General features: G+C 47.3%; 1 protein-coding gene across 1 annotated transcript in view; it reads right to left on the bottom strand.

The window, feature by feature from the left end:
* Window positions 1–25,994, bottom strand: part of MANEA (mannosidase endo-alpha) — a 96,479-nt gene that overhangs the window by 65,393 nt on the left and 5,092 nt on the right. Inside the window, exon 2 of the mRNA XM_063917004.1 lies at window positions 2,285–2,830. Within this exon, the coding sequence (XP_063773074.1) occupies window positions 2,285–2,804 (520 nt within the window). The 5' untranslated portion in view covers window positions 2,805–2,830. The remainder of the gene's footprint in view (window positions 1–2,284; window positions 2,831–25,994) is intronic.

The raw sequence follows: 25,994 nt of genomic DNA, 5'->3' as shown, positions 1-25,994 counted from the left end.
AGTCAGCGCTACCTTTTTTGGGTAAACGTGTCAATGCCTTGTACACCCTAGGGGAAGATTCCCATCGTATCCTGGCCCCATTAGGGAAAGGATACTCCCTGAGAATTCTTTTTGGGAAGCTGCAGCTTCTTGTCTGGAGATTCCCGCTCTTTTTCTTCATGAGAGGAGGGAAATTTACCTCAGCTTTCTTCCCCTTAAACATGTGTACCCTCGTGTCAGGGACAGATGAGTCATCAGTGATATGCAAAACATCTTTTATTACAATATTCATATATTGAATACTTTTCTGCCAGTTTTGGCTCTACTTTGCATTATCGTAGTCGACACTGGAGTCAGACTCCGTGTCGATATCAGTGTCTATTATTTTGGATAGTGAGCGTTGTGAAACCCTGAAGGTCTCTGTGACATAGGGACAGACATGGGTAGATTCCCTGTCTGTTCTCTAATCTTTTGTGTAATAAATTCATCTTAGCACTTGATTTCACATATCCAATCAGGCGTCGGCGTTGTCGACGGACACACCACACACACATTTGCTCCATCTCCTCCTTAGGAGAGCCTTATACCTCAGACATGTCGACACACACGTACCGACACACCACACACTCAGGGAATGCTCTTCTGAAGACAGTTCCCCCACAAGGCCCTTTGGAGAGACAGAGAGAGAGTATGCCAACACACACCCCAGCGCAATATGACCCAGGAAAAACACAGCAATTTAATGTTTACCCCATAGCGCTGTTATTATTATCTGTGCCGAATTATGTGCCCCCCCTCTTCTTTAAAACCCTCTCTTCTACCGTGGTATAAGCAGGGGAGAGTCCGGGGAGCTTCCTCTCAGCGGTGCTGTGGAGAAAAACATGGCGCTGGTGAGTGCTGAGGGAGAAGCCTCGGCGGCGGGCTTCAGTCCCGCTAAAAGTGTAAAATTGGCGGGGGCTCATGCATATATACAGTGTCCAGCAGTATATATGCTCTCTTTTGCCAAATAAGAGGTTTATATTGCTGCCCAGGGCGCCCCCCCCTGCGCCCTGCACCCTTACAGTGACTGCCGTTTGTGAGGTGTATGGGAGCAATGGCGCACAGCTGCAGTGCTGTGCGTTACCTCAGTGAAGATCAATGAAGTCTTCTGCCGCCTCTGAAGATCTTTTCCTCTCATACTCACCCGGCTTCTATCTTCCGGCTCTGTGAGGACGGCGGCGCGGCTCCGGGACGAACTCCAGGGTGAGACCTGTGTTCTGACTCCCTCTGGAGCTAATGGTGTCCAGTAGCCTAAGAAACAGAGCCCTGAAACTCAGAGAAGTGGGTCTGTTTCTCTCTCCTCAGTCCCTCAATGCAGGGAGTCTGTTGCCAGCAGGATCCCTGAAAATAAAAAACCTAACAAAAATGCTTTCTTACAGGAAACTCAGGAGAGCTCCTGAAATGCACCCAGCTCCTCTGGGCACAGTATCAAAACTGAGGTCTGGAGGAGGGGCATAGAGGGAGGAGCCAGTGCACACCCAGAGTCAAAGTCTTTCTTAAAGTGCCCATGTCTCCTGCGGAGCCCGTCTATCCCCATGGTCCTTACAGAGTCCCAGCATCCTCTAGGACGTTAGAGAAATACTAATTAGAGATGGGTGACTGGCTGAATACTTTAATAAAATATATTGTACCACTTCTGTTACACCAACACTGTAAATTAAAGTTATAACACGTGTGGACAGAATTATGTAGATTTTAGGAGCCACTCAAACAAACTTAGACCTCACAATCTTTAAAAAAAAGTAACAGAACACATTCCCCTCTTGAGATCAAAATAAACGGGTGGTCTTCAGGTTGCCAGCTGTCGGGATCCCGGCGCACAGTATACCGGCGCCGGAATCCCGACAGCCGGCATACAGACACTTTTTCTCCCTCGTGGGGGTCCACGACCCCCCGGAGGGAGAATAGATAGCGTGGCGAGAGCAGCGAGCCCGTAAGGGGCTCATTTGTGCTCGCCACGCTGTCGGTATGCCGGCGGTCGGGCTTCCGGCGCCGGTATGCTGGTCGACGGGAGCCCGGCCGCCGGCATACCACAATACACCCAAATAAACTACTCCTTTGTATATTTACTAACTGGCTCCTAAGGTTTTAATTAACATAGCGTTATAAACTTAAGTAATCAAAACAGGAATCTAACACGATATGACTCTATGGGGCATTCCATCTTTCTAACAAAATGATACATGTAATTGACAAGAACAGGACATTGACAGTTGACATAGTCCAAGTAGCCAGAATAAAACCATAACATTATGAGAGGCATTACCTACAGCCGCTGATCGCATTTGCTTCATATGGGATTCAAGAACAGAAGGGTCCTTGGAGCTGTACGGCCCTAATTCTGGATAAAAATTAGCTCCAATATCCTCAGGAGGATTGTGTTTTCCAGAAGGGTAATTATTAGCAATTTTGGCATCCCAATGTTTCAACAAATCGTGGTTCCAGTGAATATATTTACCATCAAATTGTGGACTCCCATACCATGTATAATAGAAAATATGAATGTCATAATTAGGAGCTGGTAATTCACCCATGTTGAAAGTAACAGACCTTGCAGAAACAATTGCCTTTGCACGAGCCTCAGTGACTTCTTGTGCACTGGTCTTAATGCCTGGTTCTTTATGAACAACAGTGACTTTTGGAAATTCAGGTAAAAGGCCCAGTCCAAAAGGATTTCCAAATACAGCTGCTTCAGGTCTCAATGTTTTCAGGCCCATCATAATAGAACTTACAATCAATATGAAAATCCCTAAAGTGATACATGTTCTTCTGCGGAATCTTGTCATGATGATTTAGCTCCATCAATTCTGTACTGTAAAAACAGAAAAACAAAATTCAAGAAAAGCTTTCTTTTTTTTTTTAATATCAAACTCCAATTTATGAAATGCTATCAAAGTCGGCTATTATAAGAAATAAAAATATATTTATCATCAAATTGTTGCCACTCTGTTATATATGCAAGCTTTGTAGGTAAATAAGCACTGGAATCTCTCTCTGGAGGGGCAATTCAACAGTTTTTTTTGGGCACCCAAACTAATGGGCACCAGCCGCAACTACTCAATTGTTGCTGCAATCAGGCTCCCATTACTTCTGTTCTGATGCACCCCAAAGCACTGGGTTGAATGTTGCAAAGCGTCTAAACCAGACTAAAATACTGGCAGCAACGCATAAAGTCCACTTTTCACACATTTCTGCTCGCCACCTCAAGAGGCTGCATGCAGAAACGTCAGTGCCTACTGCATTTTGCACCCGAATAGCAGAACTATTCAAATGCTGCCTCTAGTGGTGGGCACCTAAAAAACATCTGAATCGCCACCGATGTTCTCAACTGATCTGTTTAACTGCTTAAATCCAACGAAAGCTCAAATCGATTAAATATCAGACATTTTCAAAGCATAAAATATGAGCATTAGAATAAAACTAATTATAATTAAGAATTAATGAGTAATTAGAGATGACATTTTGATTGCCCTCTTATTTTGGGTTCCTTCCAGAGTCTTCCTTGTACGTGCTTCGTTTTTGTGATGTACCAACACCATTTTACTTGACAGTGTAAACATTACGGTTTCCATGTTTAGTTTAATCAACTTTGCTTAGTTATAATCCTATTTTTATGTACTGGTTATCAAAAATTAAAATGGCAAACATCTCACATGAACTTATTATTGATCTCTAAAGTGAACATACTGTCAATATATAAACATTTTCTAGAGCACCTGATGCACTAAACATGTTCTGAATTTCAATTTTAATTTGTCATGTGTTTGGAAACGTTTCAGTTTCTACAAACAGCATGTTTACTATAGTAATTAGCAGGGCCTTAACTAGACATTTTGGTACCCCGTGCCAGAGAGAGCATAGGTGCCCCCCCTTTCAGTAAACAGGGACAGTGCAAGCCGTATTCGAGCATGCCAAAAAGGGGTGTGATCTTATGGGGAAGGTGTGTGGCCACACTATAACACCCTCAATTCACATTACACAGCAAAGTAGTGGCCTTTAATCACAATACACTACATAGTAGTGTCCGTGGGTGTGGTATGGTATGACGGCGGCCGGACTCCCGGCGACCAGCATACTGGCGCCGGAAGTCCGACCGCTGTCATACCAATAGCATTGCGAGCGCCAATGAGCCTCTTGCGGGATCGCTGCGCTCGCCACCCTTGCGGGCACGGTGGCGGCCCCCACGGGTGAGAAAAACTGTCGGTATGCCGGCTGTCGGGATTCTGGCGCCGGTATACTGTGCGCCGGGATCCAGACAGTCAGCAACCCGAAGACCACCCATGTCCGTGACACAAGTTAAGATACACAGTAATATTATAACTTACACATTACACCACACAGTAGTAATTCCCCTCATACATTCCCACAGTATGCTCCACACATATTATGACGCACAGTTGAAATCCCCCTTACACATTATCCCACACAGTAGAAACCCCCACCCCCTTTACACAGAAAGCCTTTCACAGCATATGCTATAATGCAAAATGTAATTATGTGTGACAGTCATGCCATGATGACCTACCCTCTTGGCACTTGTAGCTATATGAAGATGAGCATACACACAGGAGTTTGGAAACAGTATGGAAGTGACAAAACTCTCTTCCAAGTCTAAAATTCCAAACCACCTGCTCAAGTGAACAACGCTGACAGGGAAAAGAGCTCTGTGCAGGGTATGGAGGGCAGAGGGAAGGGACTGACCCCATGAATTACAGAATGCATCCAAAACAGGCATCGGAGGATCGTGCACCATGACTGGCAAAGGTTGCACGAATGAGCCCCAGGCACTGCTCCATTCTACCCTATGGGTTTTTTGCTGTAGGACATTTTGCTCCTCTTCATGTCCTAGCTCCTCTCTTCCTACAAATGGTGCTGCTGAGATTCCTGGCACGGGCTTGTGTCAGCAGTTGCAGGGGTAGCTGAGCGGGAACATGAGTCAGGTGCTGCAGGGGAGCCAGAAAATGGTAACCCCCTGACTGGCGGCAGCAGTTTCTTGTCCTCCTTGTAGTTATACCAACATCACCCATGTCTCCTTAGCGGCAGTACAGCAGTAGTCTCACCACTCCTCCTCACATGCAATGTACATTAGTAGCGGTTGAGGTGCCGGGCACAAACACTGCTAATATTATATATTGTAGTGGGCGGTAGAAGACAACAATTGGCAGCGGCACATACCTTGACAGTGATTGACAGGTCCACCCACAAGGCATGGCGCTATGTGCCGCCCACATAGTGCACCAACCTAGTTATGGCACTGATAATCAGCATGCTATGCAAGTATCCAAGATCCCCATTTTACAGGTGTACAGATTTTATAGACTGTAGTGATCATTCACAATATCTGATCCCAAAATACAATATGGTATAGTGCAAACTGAACAGATGTGTCCTCAAACAACTTTGCTGTAATTACAGCCATGGCATGGTGTTTCTTTGTCCTGCGTTGTAAACGCATCGCGGGCAAATATGTATAGAGGCACATCTATATGTTGTATCAATGTATATTCTGTATGAAAAATTTTATTTTCAAAATGTACGTCAATTCCAATTTTGTATTTAACAATCCAGGTAACTGAACTCAAGAGACATATGGTTTGGTCTATGCACCTCACAGGTTGTAAAATAATGCGTGTGTACTCTTCACAGTAGGGGGCTGTGTGAATGCTAGGTAGAAGTCTCACCTATAGCTTTGTCCACAAACTGACAACAGAGGTGACAAAAATGTCTTAGGATGGGCATACTCTTATAAATCTCAGCCAGTTTTATGGGACATTTTTGTCAGACAAATCTTCTTCCTTGCAAATCCATAACACTGCCCATAGCAGTGCTATGACACAGGTTCCTAGCCTCCCAGCAGGTAATTAAGGGACCCTGCTTGCTTGACAGGGAAACTCTGTCTTGTAAGAACAAAGGGCTGTGAGCCCATCAAAATAAACATTGGTTACTTTGATCCAGGAAAGTGAGTGTTGAGAAGGGAGATGTCCCATGGTGCATTGGTTCACTTGTAAACTAGGCTATGTCAATTAATTTTGGTAACGAGAGCATTAAAACCCCAAAAGGTGGGATCCAGGAGCATCTTCCTGGGAAGATAAAATTTCTGGTGAATCTATGGGATGTGTTCACTTCCTACGAGAAGCAGAGATTCTGAAGTGTTCCATCAATTTCTTAGTGATCTACCTCAGGCCAGTTCATACTTTATATTTCATTGTGAGTCATGCAGATTTATTCCTTTTTTTCTGAATATTTTTTTTTGGGCTTATGTAGGTCAATCTTTGTAATGCAGCATTTTAACGGAGCCTTGAAAATATTTTTCACATTAATGTTAATGTACTCTACTTCTCTGTGTTCTTGGAGAATCTATAGGGGTCCAAGTATCCAAAATCCATGCTAGTGGACATGAACGTGATATTATAATTTGAATATTAATAATTGTGTATAAGCAGAAATGAAGGTCTACCACGTGACAGATCACCAAGATTTCCCTAACTGGTGGCAGTGACATTGTGTTGTTAACCGTTAGTGCTGAAGTAACCTATGACTATGAACAGCAACTTCAGATTGGCTATATATCTATATATCTATCTATATCTATATATATATATATAATGGAAGTCAGCTGGGTTTGTGACCCAGACTATAGAGTGAACACAAACTATACAATGTAGATTAAATATACGGCTAATATTAGTATGTATGTATGTATGTATGTATGTATGTATGTATGTATGTATGTATGTATGAACAGTATGTATGTTTGAATGAACGTACTCAAAACAATGCATCTTCCTTGATTAACAGTTGTAGTAAACAATATGGCTGCTTAAAATGGATTTTATTTTTCAGTGATATAGGGGGTCTATTAATGAAGCAGTGAAAAGAGCGTAGAAGTGAGCCAGTGGAGAAGTTGTCTATGGCAACCAATCAGTGTTGAGTTAACATTTATAAAAGTGCATTCTATAAAATTATAGAAAAGTCGACTTCCCAGCAGTTGCTGTGGATACGAGGTCCGAGAGACCGTCCCCAAACAATTCCTCACCCTTATAAGGCAAAACCTCCATGTGTTTTTTAGAATCAGCATCACCTGTCCACTGCCGAGTCCATAATACTCTCCTGGCAGAAATGGACATTGCATTAATTCTAGATGCCAGCAAGCAAATGTCCCTCTGTGCATTCCGCATATATAAGACGACGTCTTTTATATGTTCAATGGTTAGCAAAACAGTATCCCTGTCGAGGGAATCAATGTTGTCTGACAGGGTATCAGTCCATGCTGCTGCAGCACTACACATCCAGGCTGAAGCAATAGCAGGTCTCAGTAGAGTACCAGAGTGTGTATACACAGACTTCAGGATAGCTTCCTGCTTTCTATCCGCAGGATCCTTTAGGGCGGCCGTATCCCCGGCAGTGCCACCCTTTTTGATAAGCGTGTTAGCGCCTTGTCCACCATAGGGGATGTTTCCCAACGTAACCTATCCGTTGGCGGGAAAGGGTACGCCATCAGTAACCTCTTAGAAATCACTAGTTTCTTATCAGGGGAACTCCACGCTTCTTCACACAAATCATTTAATTCATCAGATGGGGGAAAAGTCACTGGCTGCTTTTTCTCCCCAAACATAATACCCCTCTTGGTGGTAACCGGGTAATGTCAGAAATGTGCAATACATCTTTCATTGCAGTAATCATGCATCGGATGGCTTTTGTAGACTGTACATTTGTCTCATCCTCATCTACACTGGAGTCAGACTCCGTGTCGACATCTGTGTCTACCATCAGAGCTAGCGGGCGTTTATGGGCCCCTGACAGCTTCTGAGTCGCCTGGGCAGGCGCGGGCTGAGACCCCGGCTGTCCCAAGGCTGCTGCGTCATCGAACCTTTTATGTAAGGAGTTGACACTGTCGGTTAAGACCTTCCACATATCCATCCAATCAGGTGTCGGCCCCGTCGGGGGCGACACCATATTTATCTGCCCCTGCTCCGCCTCCACGTAACCCTCCTCATCAAACATGTCAACACAGCCGTACCGACACACCGCACACTCACAGGGAATGCTCAGACTGAGGACAGGACCCCACAAAGGCCTTTGGGGAGACAGAGAGAGAGTATGCCAGCACACACCACAGCGCTATATAACACAGGGATTTACACTACTAATAAGTGATTCAATAGCTGCTTGTCTGTATCGATTTGCGCCTAAATTTATGTGCCCCCCTTCTCTTTTTAACCCGTCTTGTACCTGGATACTGCAGGGGAGAGCCTGGGGAGCGTGCTTCCAGCGGAGCTGTGAAGGGAAAATGGCGCTGGTGTGCTGAGGAAGAAGGCCCCGCCCCCTCAGCGGCGGGCTTCTGTCCCGCGTTTTCTGTACTTAATGGCGGGGGTTTTTACACATATACAGTTAACTGACTGTATTATGTGTATTTTTTGCCAAAAGGTAATATAATTGCTGCCCAGGGCGCCCCCCTCCCCCCCCAGCGCCCTGCACCCTACAGTGACCGGAGTGTGTGGTGTGCAGTGGGAGCAATGGCGCACAGCTGCAGTGCTGTGCGCTACCTTAATGAAGACAGGAGTCTTCTGCCGCCGATTTCATCGTTCATCTTCTGTCTTCTGGCTCTGCAAGGGGGACAGCAGCGCGGCTCCGGGAACGGACGATCGAGGTCAGGCCCTGTGTTTGAACCCTCTGGAGCTAATGGTGTCCAGTAGCCTAAGAAGCACAATCTAGCTGCAAGCAGGTAGGTTTGCTTCTCTCCCCTCAGTCCCACGTAGCAGTGAGTCTGTTGCCAGCAGATCTCACTGAAAATAAAAAACCTAACAAATACTTTCTTTTCTAGCAAGCTCAGGAGAGCCCACTAGGAGCACCCAGCTCTGGCCGGGTACAGATTCTAACTGAGGTCTGGAGGAGGGGCATAGAGGGAGGAGCCAGTGCACACCAGATAGTACCTAATCTTTCTTTTAGAGTGCCCAGTCTCCTGCGGAGCCAGTCTATTCCCCATGGTCCTTACGGAGTTCCCAGCATCCACTAGGACGTCAGAGAAATAAAGGTTGGCATAATGAGTAAGGCACATTATGTTTATAAGGACATTAATAATGTGTGTCATATGTGTAAGGGGCATTACTGTGTGGTATTATGTGTATACAAAGAAAAGAAGAAGGTGCACATGAGGAGGATTAGAAGATGTAAACGAGACAGATACAGGTGATAGAACAGAGTGTCATACATTCGAAAGTACATCACCTATATCTGTCTCGTTTACATCTTCTAATGCCCCTTTGAGAAATCGCTTACTGACTAGACAAATTAAACAATTGATGATATAATTAAGGATTAATATATTATATTTACTTAGACATTAGAGTAAACACGCGGACACACTTTTTAATCTTTAAATCACCTTTATTATATCTTATTGCACTTTTATGTTTTGTGTATGTCATATTTTAACCTCTATGTTTCGCCTATACTCCTAGTTTATGTGTAACCATTTTTGCACTAATCTTAAGCGTATATTAATAAAAGTTAAATTTTAATATAATACAGGTGGATGTGATAACCAGATCCTATCCTCCTCATGTGCACCGATAGTACAGCTCTTTCCTTCTTCTTTTCTTTGTATCTACTATAGCTGTAGTTGGTAGCACCCCCGAAGTAAATGGTAATTACCAATAACGTAATAGGGGTTTGATATTGAACTTATGTTCCAAATCTTTATCGGATAAAAAAAGAGTGAGTGTGCAGATACAATATCGGTTTTGGTATTATGTGTATAAATGCATTACTAATCTGTGGCATTATATGTATAAGGAGCTTTATTGTGTGGCATAACATATAGAAAGGGCACTACTGTGTGGTCTAATGTGAATAAAGAGCAATATTGACTGGTGTAATGTGAATACGGAGTAATTCAGTGTGATGTAATGTGAATAAGGGGCACTACTGTGATGAGTAACGTTTATAAGGTAAAGTGGTACTACTGTGTGATATAACGTGAATTAGGGAAACTATCACATGATAAAATTTGAATAAAGTTGCACTACTGTGAGGCATAATTTGAATTGGGGGTACCACTGTGTGGCCATGCCCCTTCCCAGCAAGAACACACCCCTTTTTGGACTGTGCGCCGAATGTGTGCACTGTTCCTATTTAAAATAATAAGATTTTACTTACCGATAAATCTATTTCTCGTAGTCCGTAGTGGATGCTGGGACTCCGTAAGGACCATGGGGATATAGCGGCTCCGCAGGAGACAGGGCACAAAATAAAAGCTTAAGGATCAGGTGGTGTGCACTGGCTCCTCCCCCTATGACCCTCCTCCAAGCCTCAGTTAGGATACTGTGCCCGGACGAGCGTACATAATAAGGAAGGATATTGAATCCCGGGTAAGACTCATACCAGCCACACCAATCACACCGTACAACTTGTGATCTGAACCCAGTTAACAGTATGATAAACGCAAAGGAGCCTCTGAAAAGATGGCTCACAACAATAATAACCCGAATTTTTGTAACAATAACTATATACAAGTATTGCAGACAATCCGCACTAGGGATGGGCGCCCAGCATCCACTACGGACTACGAGAAATAGATTTATCGGTAAGTAAAATCTTATTTTCTCTGACGTCCTAGTGGATGCTGGGACTCCGTAAGGACCATGGGGATTATACCAAAGCTCCCAAACGGGCGGGAGAGTGCGGATGACTCTGCAGCACCGAATGAGAGAACTCCAGGTCCTCCTCAGCCAGGGTATCAAATTTGTAGAATTTAGCAAACGTGTTTGCCCCTGACCAAGTAGCTGCTCGGCAAAGTTGTAAAGCCGAGACCCCTCGGGCAGCCGCCCAAGATGAGCCCACCTCCCTTGTGGAATGGGCTTTTACTGATTTTGGCTGTGGCAATCCTGCCACAGAATGTGCAAGCTGAATTGTACTACAAATCCAACGAGCAATCGTCTGCTTAGAAGCAGGAGCACCCAGCTTGTTGGGTGCATACAGGATAAACAGCGAGTCAGATTTTCTGACTCCAGCCGTCCTGGAACATATATTTTTAAGGCCCTGACAACGTCAAGCAACTTAGAGTCCTCTAAGTCCCTGGTAGCCGCAGGTACCACAATAGGTTGGTTCATGTGAAATGCAGAAACCACCTTAGGTAGAAATTGAGGACGAGTCCTCAATTCCGCCCTGTCAGAATGAAATATCAAGTAAGGGCTTTTATATGATAAAGCCGCCAATTCTGACACACGCCTGGCTGAAGCCAAGGCTAACAGCATCGACACCTTCCATGTGAGATATTTTAAGTCCACAGTGGAAAGTGGTTCAAACCAATGAGACTTTAGAAAACTCAACACCACATTGAGATCCCAAGGTGCCACTGGAGGCACAAAAGGAGGCTGTATGTGCAGCACCCCTTTTACAAATGTCTGAACTTCAGGTACTGAAGCCAGTTCTTTCTGGAAGAAAATCGACAGGGCCGAAATTTGAACCTTAATGGACCCTAATTTTAGGCCGATAGACAGTCCTGTTTGCAGGAAATGAAGGAAACGACCCAGTTGAAATTCCTCTGTAGGGGCCTTCTTGGCCTCACACCACGCAACATATTTACGCCAAATGCGGTGATAATGTTTTGCGGTTACGTCCTTCCTGGCTTTGACCAGAGTAGGGATGACTTCTTCTGGAATGCCTTTTTCCCTCAGGATCCGGCGTTCAACCGCCATGCCGTCAAACGCAGCCGCGGTAAGTCTTGGAACAGACAAGGCCCCTGCAGTAGCAGGTCCTTTCTTAGAGGTAGAGGCCACGGTTCGTCCGTGAGCATCTCTTGAAGTTCCGGGTACCAAGTCCGTCTTGGCCAATCCGGAACCACGAGTATAGTTCTTACTCCTCTCCTTCTTATGATTCTCAGTACTTTTGGTATGAGAGGCAGAGGAGGGAACACATACACTGACTGGTACACCCACAGCGTTACCAGAGCGTCCACTGCTATTGCCTGAGGGTCCCTTGACCTGGCGCAATATCTGTCCAGTTTTTTGTTTAGACGTGACGCCATCATGTCCACCTTTGGTTTTTCCCAACGGTTTACAATCAGGTGGAAGACTTCTGGGTGAAGTCCCCACTCTCCCGGGTGAAGGTCGTGTCTGCTGAGGAAGTCTGCTTCCCAGTTGTCCACTCCCGGAATGAATACTGCTGACAGTGCTATCACATGATTTTCCGCCCAGCGAAGAATCCTTGCAGCTTCTGCCATTGCCCTCCAGCTTCTCGTGCCGCCCTGTCTGTTTACGTGGGCGACTGACGTGATGTTGTCCGATTGGATCAACACCGCCTGACCCTGAAGCAGAGGTTTTGCTTGACTTAGGGCATTGTAAATGGCCCTTAGTTCCAGAATGTTTATATGAAGAGACGTTTCCAAGCTTGACCACAGGCCCTGGAAATTCCTTCCCTGTGTGACTGCTCCCCAGCCTCTCAGGCTGGCATCCGTGGTTACCAGGATCCAATCCTGAATGCCAAATCTGCGGCCCTCTAGTAGATGAGCACTCTGCAGCCACCACAGGAGAGACACCCTTGTCCTTGGCGACAGGGTTATCCGCTGATGCATCTGCAGATGCGATCCGGACCATTTGTCCAGTAGATCCCACTGAAATGTTCTTGCATGGAATCTTCCGAATGGAATCGCTTCGTAAGAAGCCACCATTTTCCCCAGGACCCTCGTGCACTGATGCACTGAGACCTGTCCTGGTTTTAGGAGGTTCCTGACTAGCTCGGATAACTCCCTGGCCTTCTCCTCCGGGAGAAACACCTTCTTCTGGACTGTGTCCAGAATCATTCCTAGGAACAGTAGACGTGTCGTTGGAATCAGCTGCGATTTTGGAATATTTAGAATCCACCCGTGCTGACGTAACACTACCTGAGATAGTGCTACTCCGACTTCTAACTGTTCCCTGGATCTTGCCCTTATCAGGAGATCGTCCAAGTAAGGGATAATTGAAATGCCTTTTCTTCGTAGAAGAATCATCATTTCGGCCATTACCTTGGTAAAGACCCGAGGTGCCGTGGACAATCCAAACGGCAGCGTCTGAAACTGATAATGACAGTTTAGTACTACAAACCTGAGGTACCCTTGGTGAGAAGGGTATATCGGGACGTGGAGATAAGCATCTTTGATGTCCAGAGACACCATATAGTCCCCTTCTTCCAGGTTCGCTATCACTGCTCTGAGTGACTCCATCTTGAATTTGAACCTTTTTATGTAAGTGTTCAAGGATTTCAGATTTAAAATTGGTCTCACCGAGCCGTCCGGCTTCGGTACCACAAACAGCGTGGAATAATACCCCTTTCCTTGTTGCAGGAGGGGTACCTTGATTATCACCTGCTGGGAATACAGCTTGTGAATGGCTTCTAGAACTGCCTCCCTGTCGGAGGGAGACTTTGGTAAAGCAGACTTCAGGAAACGATGAGGGGGAAACGCCTCGAATTCCAGTTTGTACCCCTGCGATACTACCTGTAGAATCCAGGGATCCACTTGCGAGTGAGCCCACTGCGCGTTGAAATTTTTGAGACGGGCCCCCACCATATCTGAGTCTGCTTGTAAAGCCCCAGCGTCATGCTGAAGACTTGGCAGAAGCAGGGGAGGGCTTCTGCTCTTGGGAAGCGGCTGCATGGTGCAGTCTTTTTCCTCTTCCTCTGCCCCGGGGCAGAAAGGAGTGGCCTTTTGCTCGCTTGTACTTATGGGAACGAAAGGACTGAGATTGAAAAGACGGTGTCTTTTTCTGCTGATGTGGAGTGACCTGGGGTAAAAAGGTGGATTTTCCAGCCGTTGCCGTGGCCACCAGGTCCGATAGACCAGCCCCAAATAACTCCTCCCCTTTATACGGCAATACTTCCATGTGCCGTTTGGAATCCGCATCCCCTGACCACTGTCGCGTCCACAACGCTCTTCTGGCAGAGATGGACATAGCACTTACTCTTGATGCCAGGGTGCAAATATCCCTCTGTGCATCACGCATATATAATAATGCATCCTTTAAATGTTCTATAGTTAACAAAATATTGTCCCTATCCAGGGTATCAATATTCTCAGTCAGGGAATCCGACCATGCGACTCCAGCACTGCACATCCAGGCTGAGGCGATTGCTGGTCGCAGTATAACACCAGTATGTGTGTATATACTTTTTAGGATATTTTCCAGCCTTCTATCAGCTGGTTCTTTGAGGGTAGCCGTATCAGGAGACGGTAACGCTACTTGTTTAGATAAACGTGTGAGCGCCTTATCTACCCTAGGGGGTGTTTCCCAACGCGCCCTAACCTCTGGCGGGAAAGGATATAATGCTAATAATTTTTTTGAAATTAGCTGTTTTTTATCGGGAGAAACCCACGCTTTTTCACACACCTCATTTATTTCCTCTGACTCAGGAAAAAATATTGGTAGTTTTTTCTCACCCCACATAATACCCTTCTTTGTGGTACTTGTAGTGTCAGAAAGGTTCAATGCCTCTTTCATTGCCGTGATCATGTAACGTGTGGCCCTACTGGACATTACGTTTGTCTCGTCACCGTCGACACTAGACTCAGTATCTGTGTCAGGGTCTGTGTCGACCCACTGAGGTAATGGGCATTTTAGCGCCCCTGACGGTGTCTGAGACGCCTGGACAGGCACTAACTGATTTGCCGGCTGTCTCATGTCGTCAACAGTTTTTTGCAAATTGCTGACATTATCACTTAATTGTTTAAATACAATCATCCAGTCAGGTGTCGACTCCCTAGGGGGTGACATCACCAACGCAGGCAACTGCTCCGCCTCCACATAATTTTCCTCCTCATACATGTCGACACACGCGTACCGACACACAGCACACACACACCGGGAATGCTCTGATAGAGGACAGGACCCCACTTAGCCCTTTGGAGAGACAGAGGGAGAGTCTGCCAGCACACACCCAGCGCTATATATATATATATATACAGGGATAACCTTATATAAGTGTTATTCCCTTATAGCTGCTGTTAATTATTGTTATTTGCTGCCAACAATGCCCCCCCTTCTCTTTTTTACCCTGATTCTGAAGCAGGACTGCAGGGGAGAGTTAGGGAGCCGTCCTTCCAGCGGAGCTGTGAGGGAAAATGGCGCTTGTGTGCTGAGGAGATAGGCTCCGCCCCTTCACGACGTCCTTATCTCCCGCTTTTTTGTGTAAAATGGCAGGGGATTAAAATACATCCATATAGCCCAGGAGCTATATGTGATGTATTCTGTTTTGCCACCTAAGGTATTCTGTTATATTGCGTCTCAGGGCGCTCCCCCCCCAGCGCCCTGCACCCTCAGTGACCGGAGTGTGAAGTGTGCTGAGAGCAATGGCGCACAGCTGCGGTGCTGTGCGCTACCTTAGTCTGAAGACAGGATGTCTTCTGCCGCCGATTTCACCGGACCTCTTCGTCTCTTCTGGCTCTGTAAGGGGGACGGCGGCGCGGCTCCGGTGACCCATCCAAGCTGAACCTGTGATCGTCCCTCTGGAGCTAGTGTCCAGTAGCCTAAGAAACCCGATCCACTCTGCACTCAGGTGAGTCCGTTTCTTCTCCCCTTAGTCCCACGATGCAGTGAGCCTGTTGCCAGCAGGACTCACTGAAAATAAAAAAACCTAACTAAACTTTTATTCTAAGCAGCTCAGGAGAGCCACCTAGATTGCACCCTTCTCGGCCGGGCACAAAAATCTAACTGAGGCTTGGAGGAGGGTCATAGGGGGAGGAGCCAGTGCACACCACCTGATCCTTAAGCTTTTATTTTGTGCCCTGTCTCCTGCGGAGCCGCTATATCCCCATGGTCCTTACGGAGTCCCAGCATCCACTAGGACGTCAGAGAAAATAAGATTTTACTTACCGATAAATCTATTTCTCGGAGTCCGTAGTGGATGCTGGGGTTCCTGAAAGGACCATGGGGAATAGCGGCTCCGCAGGAGACAGGGCACAAAAAGTAAAGCTTTTCCAGATCAGGTGGTGTGCACTGGCTCCTCCCCCTATGACCCTCCTCCAGACTCCAGTTAGGTACTGTGCCCGGACGAGCGTACACAATAAGGGAGGATTTTGAATCCCGGGTAAGACTCATACCAGCCACACCAATCACACCGTACAACTTGTGATCTAAACCCAGTTAACAGTATGATAACAGCGGAGCCTCTGAAAGATGGCTTCCTTCAACAATAACCCGAATTTGTTAACAATAACTATGTACAATTATTGCAGATAATCCGCACTTGGGATGGGCGCCCAGCATCCACTACGGACTCCGAGAAATAGATTTATCGGTAAGTAAAATCTTATTTTCTCTATCGTCCTAGTGGATGCTGGGGTTCCTGAAAGGACCATGGGGATTATACCAAAGCTCCCAAACGGGCGGGAGAGTGCGGATGACTCTGCAGCACCGAATGAGAGAACTCCAGGTCCTCCTTAGCCAGAGTATCAAATTTGTAAAATTTTACAAACGTGTTCTCCCCTAACCACGTAGCTGCTCGGCAAAGTTGTAATGCCGAGACCCCTCGGGCAGCCGCCCAAGATGAGCCCACCTTCCTTGTGGAGTGGGCCTTTACAGATTTAGGCTGTGGCAGGCCTTCCACAGAATGTGCAAGTTGGATTGTGCTACAGATCCAACGAGCAATCGTCTGCTTAGACGCAGGAGCACCCATCTTGTTGGGTGCATACAATATAAACAACGAGTCAGATTTTCTGACTCCAGCTGTCCTTGCAATATATATTTTTAATGCTCTGACAACGTCCAGTAACTTGGAGTCCTCCAAGTCACTTGTAGCCGCAGGCACTACAATAGGCTGGTTCAGATGAAATGCTGACACCACCTTAGGGAGAAAATGCGGACGAGTCCGCAGTTCTGCCCTGTCCGAATGGAAAATCAGATATGGGCTTTTGTAAGATAAAGCTGCCAGTTCTGACACTCTCCTGGCCGAAGCCAGGGCTAGAAGCATGGTCACTTTCCATGTGAGATATTTCAAATCCACCTTTTTTAGTGGTTCAAACCAATGAGATTTTAGAAAGTCCAAAACCACATTGAGATCCCACGGTGCCACTGGAGGCACCACAGGAGGCTGTATATGCAGCACTCCCTTAACAAAGGTCTGGACTTCAGGGACTGAAGCCAATTCTTTTTGAAAGAAAATCGACAGGGCCGAAATTTGAACCTTAATAGATCCCAATTTGAGACCCATAGACAATCCTGATTGCAGGAAATGTAGGAATCGACCCAGTTGAAATTCCTCCGTCGGAGCACTCCGATCTTCGCACCACGCAACATATTTTCGCCAAATTCGGTGATAATGTTGCACGGTTACTTCCTTCCTTGCTTTAATCAAAGTAGGAATGACTTCTTCCGGCATGCCTTTTTCCTTTAGGATCCGGCGTTCAACCGCCATGCCGTCAAACGCAGCCGCGGTAAGTCTTGAAACAGACAGGGACCCTGCTGAAGCAAGTCCCTCCTTAGAGGTAGAGGCCACGGATCTTCCGTGATCATCTCTTGAAGTTCCGGGTACCAAGTCCTTCTTGGCCAATCCGGAACCACTAGTATCGTTCTTACGCCTCTTTGCCGTATAATTCTCAATACTTTTGGTATGAGAGGCAGAGGAGGAAACACATACACCGACTGGTACACCCAAGGCGTTACCAGCGCGTCCACAGCTATTGCCTGCGGATCTCTTGACCTGGCGCAATACCTGTCCAGTTTTTTGTTGAGGCGAGACGCCATCATGTCCACCATTGGTCTTTCCCAACGGGTTACCAGCATGTGGAAGACTTCTGGATGAAGTCCCCACTCTCCCGGGTGAAGATCGTGTCTGCTGAGGAAGTCTGCTTCCCAGTTGTCCACTCCCGGGATGAACACTGCTGACAGTGCTATCACATGATTCTCTGCCCAGCGAAGAATCCTTGCAGCTTCTGCCATTGCACTCCTGCTTCTTGTGCCGCCCTGTCTGTTCACATGGGCGACTGCCGTGATGTTGTCCGACTGGATCAACACCGGTTTTTCCTGAAGCAGAGGTTCTGCCTGGCTTAGAGCATTGTAGATTGCTCTTAGTTCCAGAATGTTTATGTGAAGAGACGTTTCCAGGCTCGTCCATACTCCCTGGAAATTTCTTCCTTGTGTGACTGCTCCCCAGCCTCTCAGGCTGGCGTCCGTGGTCACCAGGATCCAATCCTGTATGCCGAATCTGCGGCCCTCCAATAGATGAGCACTCTGCAACCACCACAGAAGAGACACCCTTGTCCTTGGAGACAGGGTTATCCGCAGGTGCATCTGAAGATGCGACCCTGACCATTTGTCCAACAGATCCCTTTGGAAAATTCTTGCGTGGAATCTGCCGAATGGAATTGCTTCGTAAGAAGCCACCATTTTTCCCAGGACTCTTGTGCATTGATGTACAGACACCTTTCCTGGTTTTAGGAGGTTCCTGACAAGCTCGGATAACTCCTTGGCTTTTTCCTCCGGGAGAAAAACCTTTTTCTGAACCGTGTCCAGAATCATCCCTAGGAACAGCAGACGAGTTGTCGGCATTAACTGGGATTTTGGAATATTCAGAATCCACCCGTGCTGTTTTAGCACTTCTTGAGACAGTGCTAATCCCATCTCTAGCTGTTCTCTGGACCTTGCTCTTATTAGGAGATCGTCCAAGTATGGGATAATTAATATGCCTTTTCTTCGAAGAAGAATCATCATCTCGGCCATTACCTTTGTAAAGACCCGAGGTGCCGTGGACAATCCGAACGGCAGCGTCTGAAACTGATAGTGACAGTTTTGTACAACGAACCTGAGGTACCCCTGGTGTGAGGGGTAAATTGGAACGTGGAGATACGCATCCTTGATGTCCAAGGATACCATAAAATCCCCCTCTTCCAGGTTCGCTATCACTGCTCTGAGTGACTCCATTTTGAACTTGAACTTCTTTATGTACAGGTTCAAGGACTTCAGATTTAGAATAGGCCTTACCGAGCCATCCGGCTTCGGTACCACAAAAAGAGTGGAATAATACCCCTTCCCTTGTTGTAGAAGAGGTACCTTGACTATCACCTGCTGAGAGTACAGCTTGTGAATGGCTTCCAAAACCGTCTCCCTTTCGGAGGGGGACGTTGGTAAAGCAGACTTCAGGAAACGGCGAGGTGGATCTGTCTCTAATTCCAACCTGTACCCCTGAGATATTATCTGCAGGATCCAGGGATCTACTTGCGAGTGAGCCCACTGCGCGCTGTAATTTTTGAGACGACCGCCCACCGTTCCCGAGTCCGCTTGAGAAGCCCCAGCGTCATGCTGAGGCTTTTGTAAAAGCCGGGGAGGGCTTCTGTTCCTGGGAAGGAGCTGCCTGTTGCTGTCTCTTCCCTCGACCTCTGCCTCGTGGCAGATATGAATAGCCCTTTGCTCTCTTATTTTTAAAGGAACGAAAGGGCTGCGGTTGAAAAGTCGGTGCCTTTTTCTGTTGGGGAGTGACTTGAGGTAGAAAGGTGGATTTCCCGGCTGTAGCCGTGGCCACCAAATCTGATAGACCGACTCCAAATAACTCCTCCCCTTTATACGGCAAAACTTCCATATGCCGTTTTGAATCCGCATCGCCTGTCCACTGTCGCGTCCATAAAGCTCTTCTGGCCGAAATGGACATAGCACTTACCCGTGATGCCAGTGTGCAGATATCCCTCTGTGCATCACGCATATAAAGAAATGCATCCTTTATTTGTTCTAACGACAGTAAAATATTATCCCTGTCCAGGGTATCAATATTTTCAATCAGGGACTCTGACCAAACTACCCCAGCACTGCACATCCAGGCAGTCGCTATAGCTGGTCGTAGTATAACACCTGCATGTGTGTATATACTTTTTTGGATATTTTCCATCCTCCTATCTGATGGATCTTTAAGTGCGGCCGTCTCAGGAGAGGGTAACGCCACTTGTTTTGATAAGCGTGTTAGCGCCTTGTCCACCCTAGGAGATGTTTCCCAGCGCTCCCTAACCTCTGGCGGGAAAGGGTATAATGCCAATAATTTCTTTGAAATTTTCAGCTTTTTATCAGGAGCAACCCACGCTTCATTACACACGTCATTTAATTCTTCTGATTCAGGAAAAACTATAGGTAGTTTTTTCACACCCCACATAATACCCTGTTTAGTGGTACCTGTAGTATCAGCTAAATGTAACGCCTCCTTCATTGCCAAAATCATATAACGTGTGGCCCTACTGGAAAATACGGTTGATTCGTCACCGTCACCACTGGAGTCAGTGCCTGTGTCTGGGTCTGTGTCGACCGACTGAGGCAAAGGGCGTTTTACAGCCCCTGACGGTGTTTGAGTCGCCTGGACAGGCACTAATTGATTGTCCGGCCGTCTCATGTCGTCAAACGACTGCTTTAGCGTGTTGACACTATCCCGTAGTTCCATAAATAAAGGCATCCATTCTGGTGTCGACTCCCTAGGGGGTGACATCCTCATATTTGGCAATTGCTCCGCCTCCACACCAATATCGTCCTCATACATGTCGACACACACGTACCGACACACAGCAGACACACAGGGAATGCTCCTAACGAAGACAGGACCCACTAGCCCTTTGGGGAGACAGAGGGAGAGTTTGCCAGCACACACCAAAAGCGCTATATATAACAGGGATAGCCTTATAATAAGTGCTCCCTTATAGCTGCTTTATATATATAAAAATATCGCCATAAATTTGCCCCCCCTCTCTGTTTTACCCTGTTTCTGTAGCGCAGTGCAGGGGAGAGACCTGGGAGCAGTCCTGACCAGCGGAGCTGTGAGAGGAAATGGCGCCGTGTGCTGAGGAGATAGGCCCCGCCCCTTTTTTGGCGGGCTCGTCTCCCGCTATTTAGTGAATCCAGGCAGGGGTTAAATATCTCCATATAGCCTCTGGGGGCTATATGTGAGGTATTTTTAGCCTTTATATAGGTTACATTTGCCTCCCAGGGCGCCCCCCCCCAGCGCCCTGCACCCTCAGTGACTGCGTGTGAAGTGTGCTGAGAGGAAAATGGCGCACAGCTGCAGTGCTGTGCGCTACCTTTAGAAGACTGCAGGAGTCTTCAGCCGCCGATTTTGGACCTCTTCTGACTTCAGCATCTGCAAGGGGGCCGGCGGCGCGGCTCCGGTGACCATCCAGGCTGTACCTGTGATCGTCCCTCTGGAGCTGATGTCCAGTAGCCAAGAAGCCAATCCATCCTGCACGCAGGTGAGTTCACTTCTTCTCCCCTCAGTCCCTCGTTGCAGTGATCCTGTTGCCAGCAGGACTCACTGTAAAATAAAAAACCTAAGCTAAACTTTTTCTAAGCAGCTCTTTAGGAGAGCCACCTAGATTGCACCCTTCTCGGCCGGGCACAAAAATCTAACTGGAGTCTGGAGGAGGGTCATAGGGGGAGGAGCCAGTGCACACCACCTGATCTGGAAAAGCTTTACTTTTTGTGCCCTGTCTCCTGCGGAGCCGCTATTCCCCATGGTCCTTTCAGGAACCCCAGCATCCACTAGGACGATAGAGAAATAGGAGGTAGGAACACCAAAATGAGGACTGTTGTGTGTAAGGGGTGATGATGCTGGGAAAGGGGTGCAGGGTCAGAGGCGGAACTAGTGGCGGTGCTAGGGGGCACCAGCCAAAATCTTGCCTAGGGCATCATGTTGGTTAGGGCCGGCTCTGGGTACTTGTACTATATAACCCTGACTAAATGCACTGTTTCTTAACTAACACTGTCAGCAGACATGTAGAATACTTAAGTGTCCTGTAAAATGCACAGCGCTGACATGCAGGCGGCTTTACAGAGGAGGATTTGCCCAAACAGTCCCAGGATCAGCTCAGCTTGTCCTAATGGCGTCCAAACGCTGACAGGGAGTGAGGGAGAGAGATATGCCGCTCCAGGACAGGAAAATTTACTATAAATGGCGCCCTGGGGCTGGGGGAGGGGCTACAGGTCAAAGCCTTATCCCCCTGCTGAACTTCACCACCAGGCACTGTGGGCTTATATAAATGGTTTATGAGAGAAAACCTACCTGTGCCCATGCCCTGGTGGTCTAGTGGGGTCCCTGTACTACCACAGTGTCCACGCCAGCGCGCGCGGCTCGCCTCCCACCGGCCGCGCGAGATCGCGATTCACAGCGGGACCCACTTACCTCCTCCCTGAGTGCGGCCACGCGATCCAGGAGAACAGTGGTCGTGTGTGTGACTACCTGGAAGAAAACTGGAGCCTCCGCTTTAAGTACCCGGCAACCAGGGTGCGGGAGTATACAGCGCCGCTGGGAGAGGTGATGGAGCTGCAGCAGGAGATGTCTGACTGACATCTAACACAGACAGTGCCTCTGCTGCAGCAGAAATGTAAATATATCTTTGTATACAGAACACAAACAATAGGTTTAAAAAACAAACAATGGACCATGTTAGCACATACACAGTCACCAGCGCTCAACCCCCACAGCACATAGTCACCATCTCACCTCCCCTCTGCGCAGCACATACACAGTAACCTGCTCACCTCCCCTCCCGCACAGTGCTTTGGTTTTGCCAAAACCTTCCTCAAGTGTTTTGGTTCAGATTCGGTTTTTGGCTTAGATTAAAAAAAAATAGATCCAAAAAAACAAACATAATATGAGCTAAAAATAAGATTTTACTTACCGATAAATCTATTTCTCGGAGTCCGTAGTGGATGCTGGGGTTCCTGAAAGGACCATGGGGAATAGCGGCTCCGCAGGAGACAGGGCACAAAAAGTAAAGCTTTTCCAGATCAGGTGGTGTGCACTGGCTCCTCCCCCTATGACCCTCCTCCAGACTCCAGTTAGGTACTGTGCCCGGACGAGCGTACACAATAAGGGAGGATTTTGAATCCCGGGTAAGACTCATACCAGCCACACCAATCACACCGTACAACTTGTGATCTAAACCCAGTTAACAGTATGATAACAGCGGAGCCTCTGAAAGATGGCTTCCTTCAACAATAACCCGAATTTGTTAACAATAACTATGTACAATTATTGCAGATAATCCGCACTTGGGATGGGCGCCCAGCATCCACTACGGACTCCGAGAAATAGATTTATCGGTAAGTAAAATCTTATTTTCTCTATCGTCCTAGTGGATGCTGGGGTTCCTGAAAGGACCATGGGGATTATACCAAAGCTCCCAAACGGGCGGGAGAGTGCGGATGACTCTGCAGCACCGAATGAGAGAACTCCAGGTCCTCCTTAGCCAGAGTATCAAATTTGTAAAATTTTACAAACGTGTTCTCCCCTGACCACGTAGCTGCTCGGCAAAGTTGTAATGCCGAGACCCCTCGGGCAGCCGCCCAAGATGAGCCCACCTTCCTTGTGGAGTGGGCCTTTACAGATTTAGGCTGTGGCAGGCCTTCCACAGAATGTGCAAGTTGGATTGTGCTACAGATCCAACGAGCAATCGTCTGCTTAGACGCAGGAGCACCCATCTTGTTGGGTGCATACAATATAAACAACGAGTCAGATTTTCTGACTCCAGCTGTCCTTGCAATATATATTTTTAATGCTCTGACAACGTCCAGTAACTTGGAGTCCTCCAAGTCACTTGTAGCCGCAGGCACTACAATAGGCTGGTTCAGATGAAATGCTGACACCACCTTAGGGAGAAAATGCGGACGAGTCCGCAGTTCTGCCCTGTCCGAATGGAAAATCAGATATGGGCTTTTGTAAGATAAAGCTGCCAGTTCTGACACTCTCCTGGCCGAAGCCAGGGCTAGAAGCATGGTCACTTTCCATGTGAGATATTTCAAATCCACCTTTTTTAGTGGTTCAAACCAATGAGATTTTAGAAAGTCCAAAACCACATTGAGATCCCACGGTGCCACTGGAGGCACCACAGGAGGCTGTATATGCAGCACTCCCTTAACAAAGGTCTGGACTTCAGGGACTGAAGCCAATTCTTTTTGAAAGAAAATCGACAGGGCCGAAATTTGAACCTTAATAGATCCCAATTTGAGACCCATAGACAATCCTGATTGCAGGAAATGTAGGAATCGACCCAGTTGAAATTCCTCCGTCGGAGCACTCCGATCTTCGCACCACGCAACATATTTTCGCCAAATTCGGTGATAATGTTGCACGGTTACTTCCTTCCTTGCTTTAATCAAAGTAGGAATGACTTCTTCCGGCATGCCTTTTTCCTTTAGGATCCGGCGTTCAACCGCCATGCCGTCAAACGCAGCCGCGGTAAGTCTTGAAACAGACAGGGACCCTGCTGAAGCAAGTCCCTCCTTAGAGGTAGAGGCCACGGATCTTCCGTGATCATCTCTTGAAGTTCCGGATACCAAGTCCTTCTTGGCCAATCCGGAACCACTAGTATCGTTCTTACGCCTCTTTGCCGTATAATTCTCAATACTTTTGGTATGAGAGGCAGAGGAGGAAACACATACACCGACTGGTACACCCAAGGCGTTACCAGCGCGTCCACAGCTATTGCCTGCGGATCTCTTGACCTGGCGCAATACCTGTCCAGTTTTTTGTTGAGGCGAGACGCCATCATGTCCACCATTGGTCTTTCCCAACGGGTTACCAGCATGTGGAAGACTTCTGGATGAAGTCCCCACTCTCCCGGGTGAAGATCGTGTCTGCTGAGGAAGTCTGCTTCCCAGTTGTCCACTCCCGGGATGAACACTGCTGACAGTGCTATCACATGATTCTCTGCCCAGCGAAGAATCCTTGCAGCTTCTGCCTTTGCACTCCTGCTTCTTGTGCCGCCCTGTCTGTTCACATGGGCGACTGCCGTGATGTTGTCCGACTGGATCAACACCGGTTTTCCCTGAAGCAGAGGTTCTGCCTGGCTTAGAGCATTGTAGATTGCTCTTAGTTCCAGAATGTTTATGTGAAGAGACGTTTCCAGGCTCGTCCATACTCCCTGGAAGTTTCTTCCTTGTGTGACTGCTCCCCAGCCTCTCAGGCTGGCGTCCGTGGTCACCAGGATCCAATCCTGTATGCCGAATCTGCGGCCCTCCAATAGATGAGCACTCTGCAACCACCACAGAAGAGACACCCTTGTCCTTGGAGACAGGGTTATCCGCAGGTGTATCTGAAGATGCGACCCTGACCATTTGTCCAACAGATCCCTTTGGAAAATTCTTGCGTGGAATTGCTTCGTAAGAAGCCACCATTTTTCCCAGGACTCTTGTGCATTGATGTACAGACACCTTTCCTGGTTTTAGGAGGTTCCTGACAAGCTCGGATAACTCCTTGGCTTTTTCCTCCGGGAGAAAAACCTTTTTCTGAACCGTGTCCAGAATCATCCCTAGGAACAGCAGACGAGTTGTCGGCATTAACTGGGATTTTGGAATATTCAGAATCCACCCGTGCTGTTTTAGCACTTCTTGAGACAGTGCTAATCCCATCTCTAGCTGTTCTCTGGACCTTGCTCTTATTAGGAGATCGTCCAAGTATGGGATAATTAATATGCCTTTTCTTCGAAGAAGAATCATCATCTCGGCCATTACCTTTGTAAAGACCCGAGGTGCCGTGGACAATCCGAACGGCAGCGTCTGAAACTGATAGTGACAGTTTTGTACAACGAACCTGAGGTACCCCTGGTGTGAGGGGTAAATTGGAACGTGGAGATACGCGTCCTTGATGTCCAAGGATACCATAAAATCCCCCTCTTCCAGGTTCGCTATCACTGCTCTGAGTGACTCCATTTTGAACTTGAACTTCTTTATGTACAGGTTCAAGGACTTCAGATTTAGAATACGCCTTACCGAGCCATCCGGCTTCGGTACCACAAAAAGAGTGGAATAATACCCCTTCCCTTGTTGTAGAAGAGGTACCTTGACTATCACCTGCTGAGAGTACAGCTTGTGAATGGCTTCCAAAACCGTCTCCCTTTCGGAGGGGGACGTTGGTAAAGCAGACTTCAGGAAACGGCGAGGTGGATCTGTCTCTAATTCCAACCTGTACCCCTGAGATATTATCTGCAGGATCCAGGGATCTACTTGCGAGTGAGCCCACTGCGCGCTGTAATTTTT

Source organism: Pseudophryne corroboree, chromosome 4 (assembly GCF_028390025.1).
Source record: "Pseudophryne corroboree isolate aPseCor3 chromosome 4, aPseCor3.hap2, whole genome shotgun sequence".
NCBI classification, from domain to species: Eukaryota; Metazoa; Chordata; class Amphibia; order Anura; family Myobatrachidae; genus Pseudophryne; species Pseudophryne corroboree.
The sequence above is the reverse complement of the archived record's forward strand: the minus strand, read 5'-3'. Positions and strand labels throughout refer to the sequence as shown.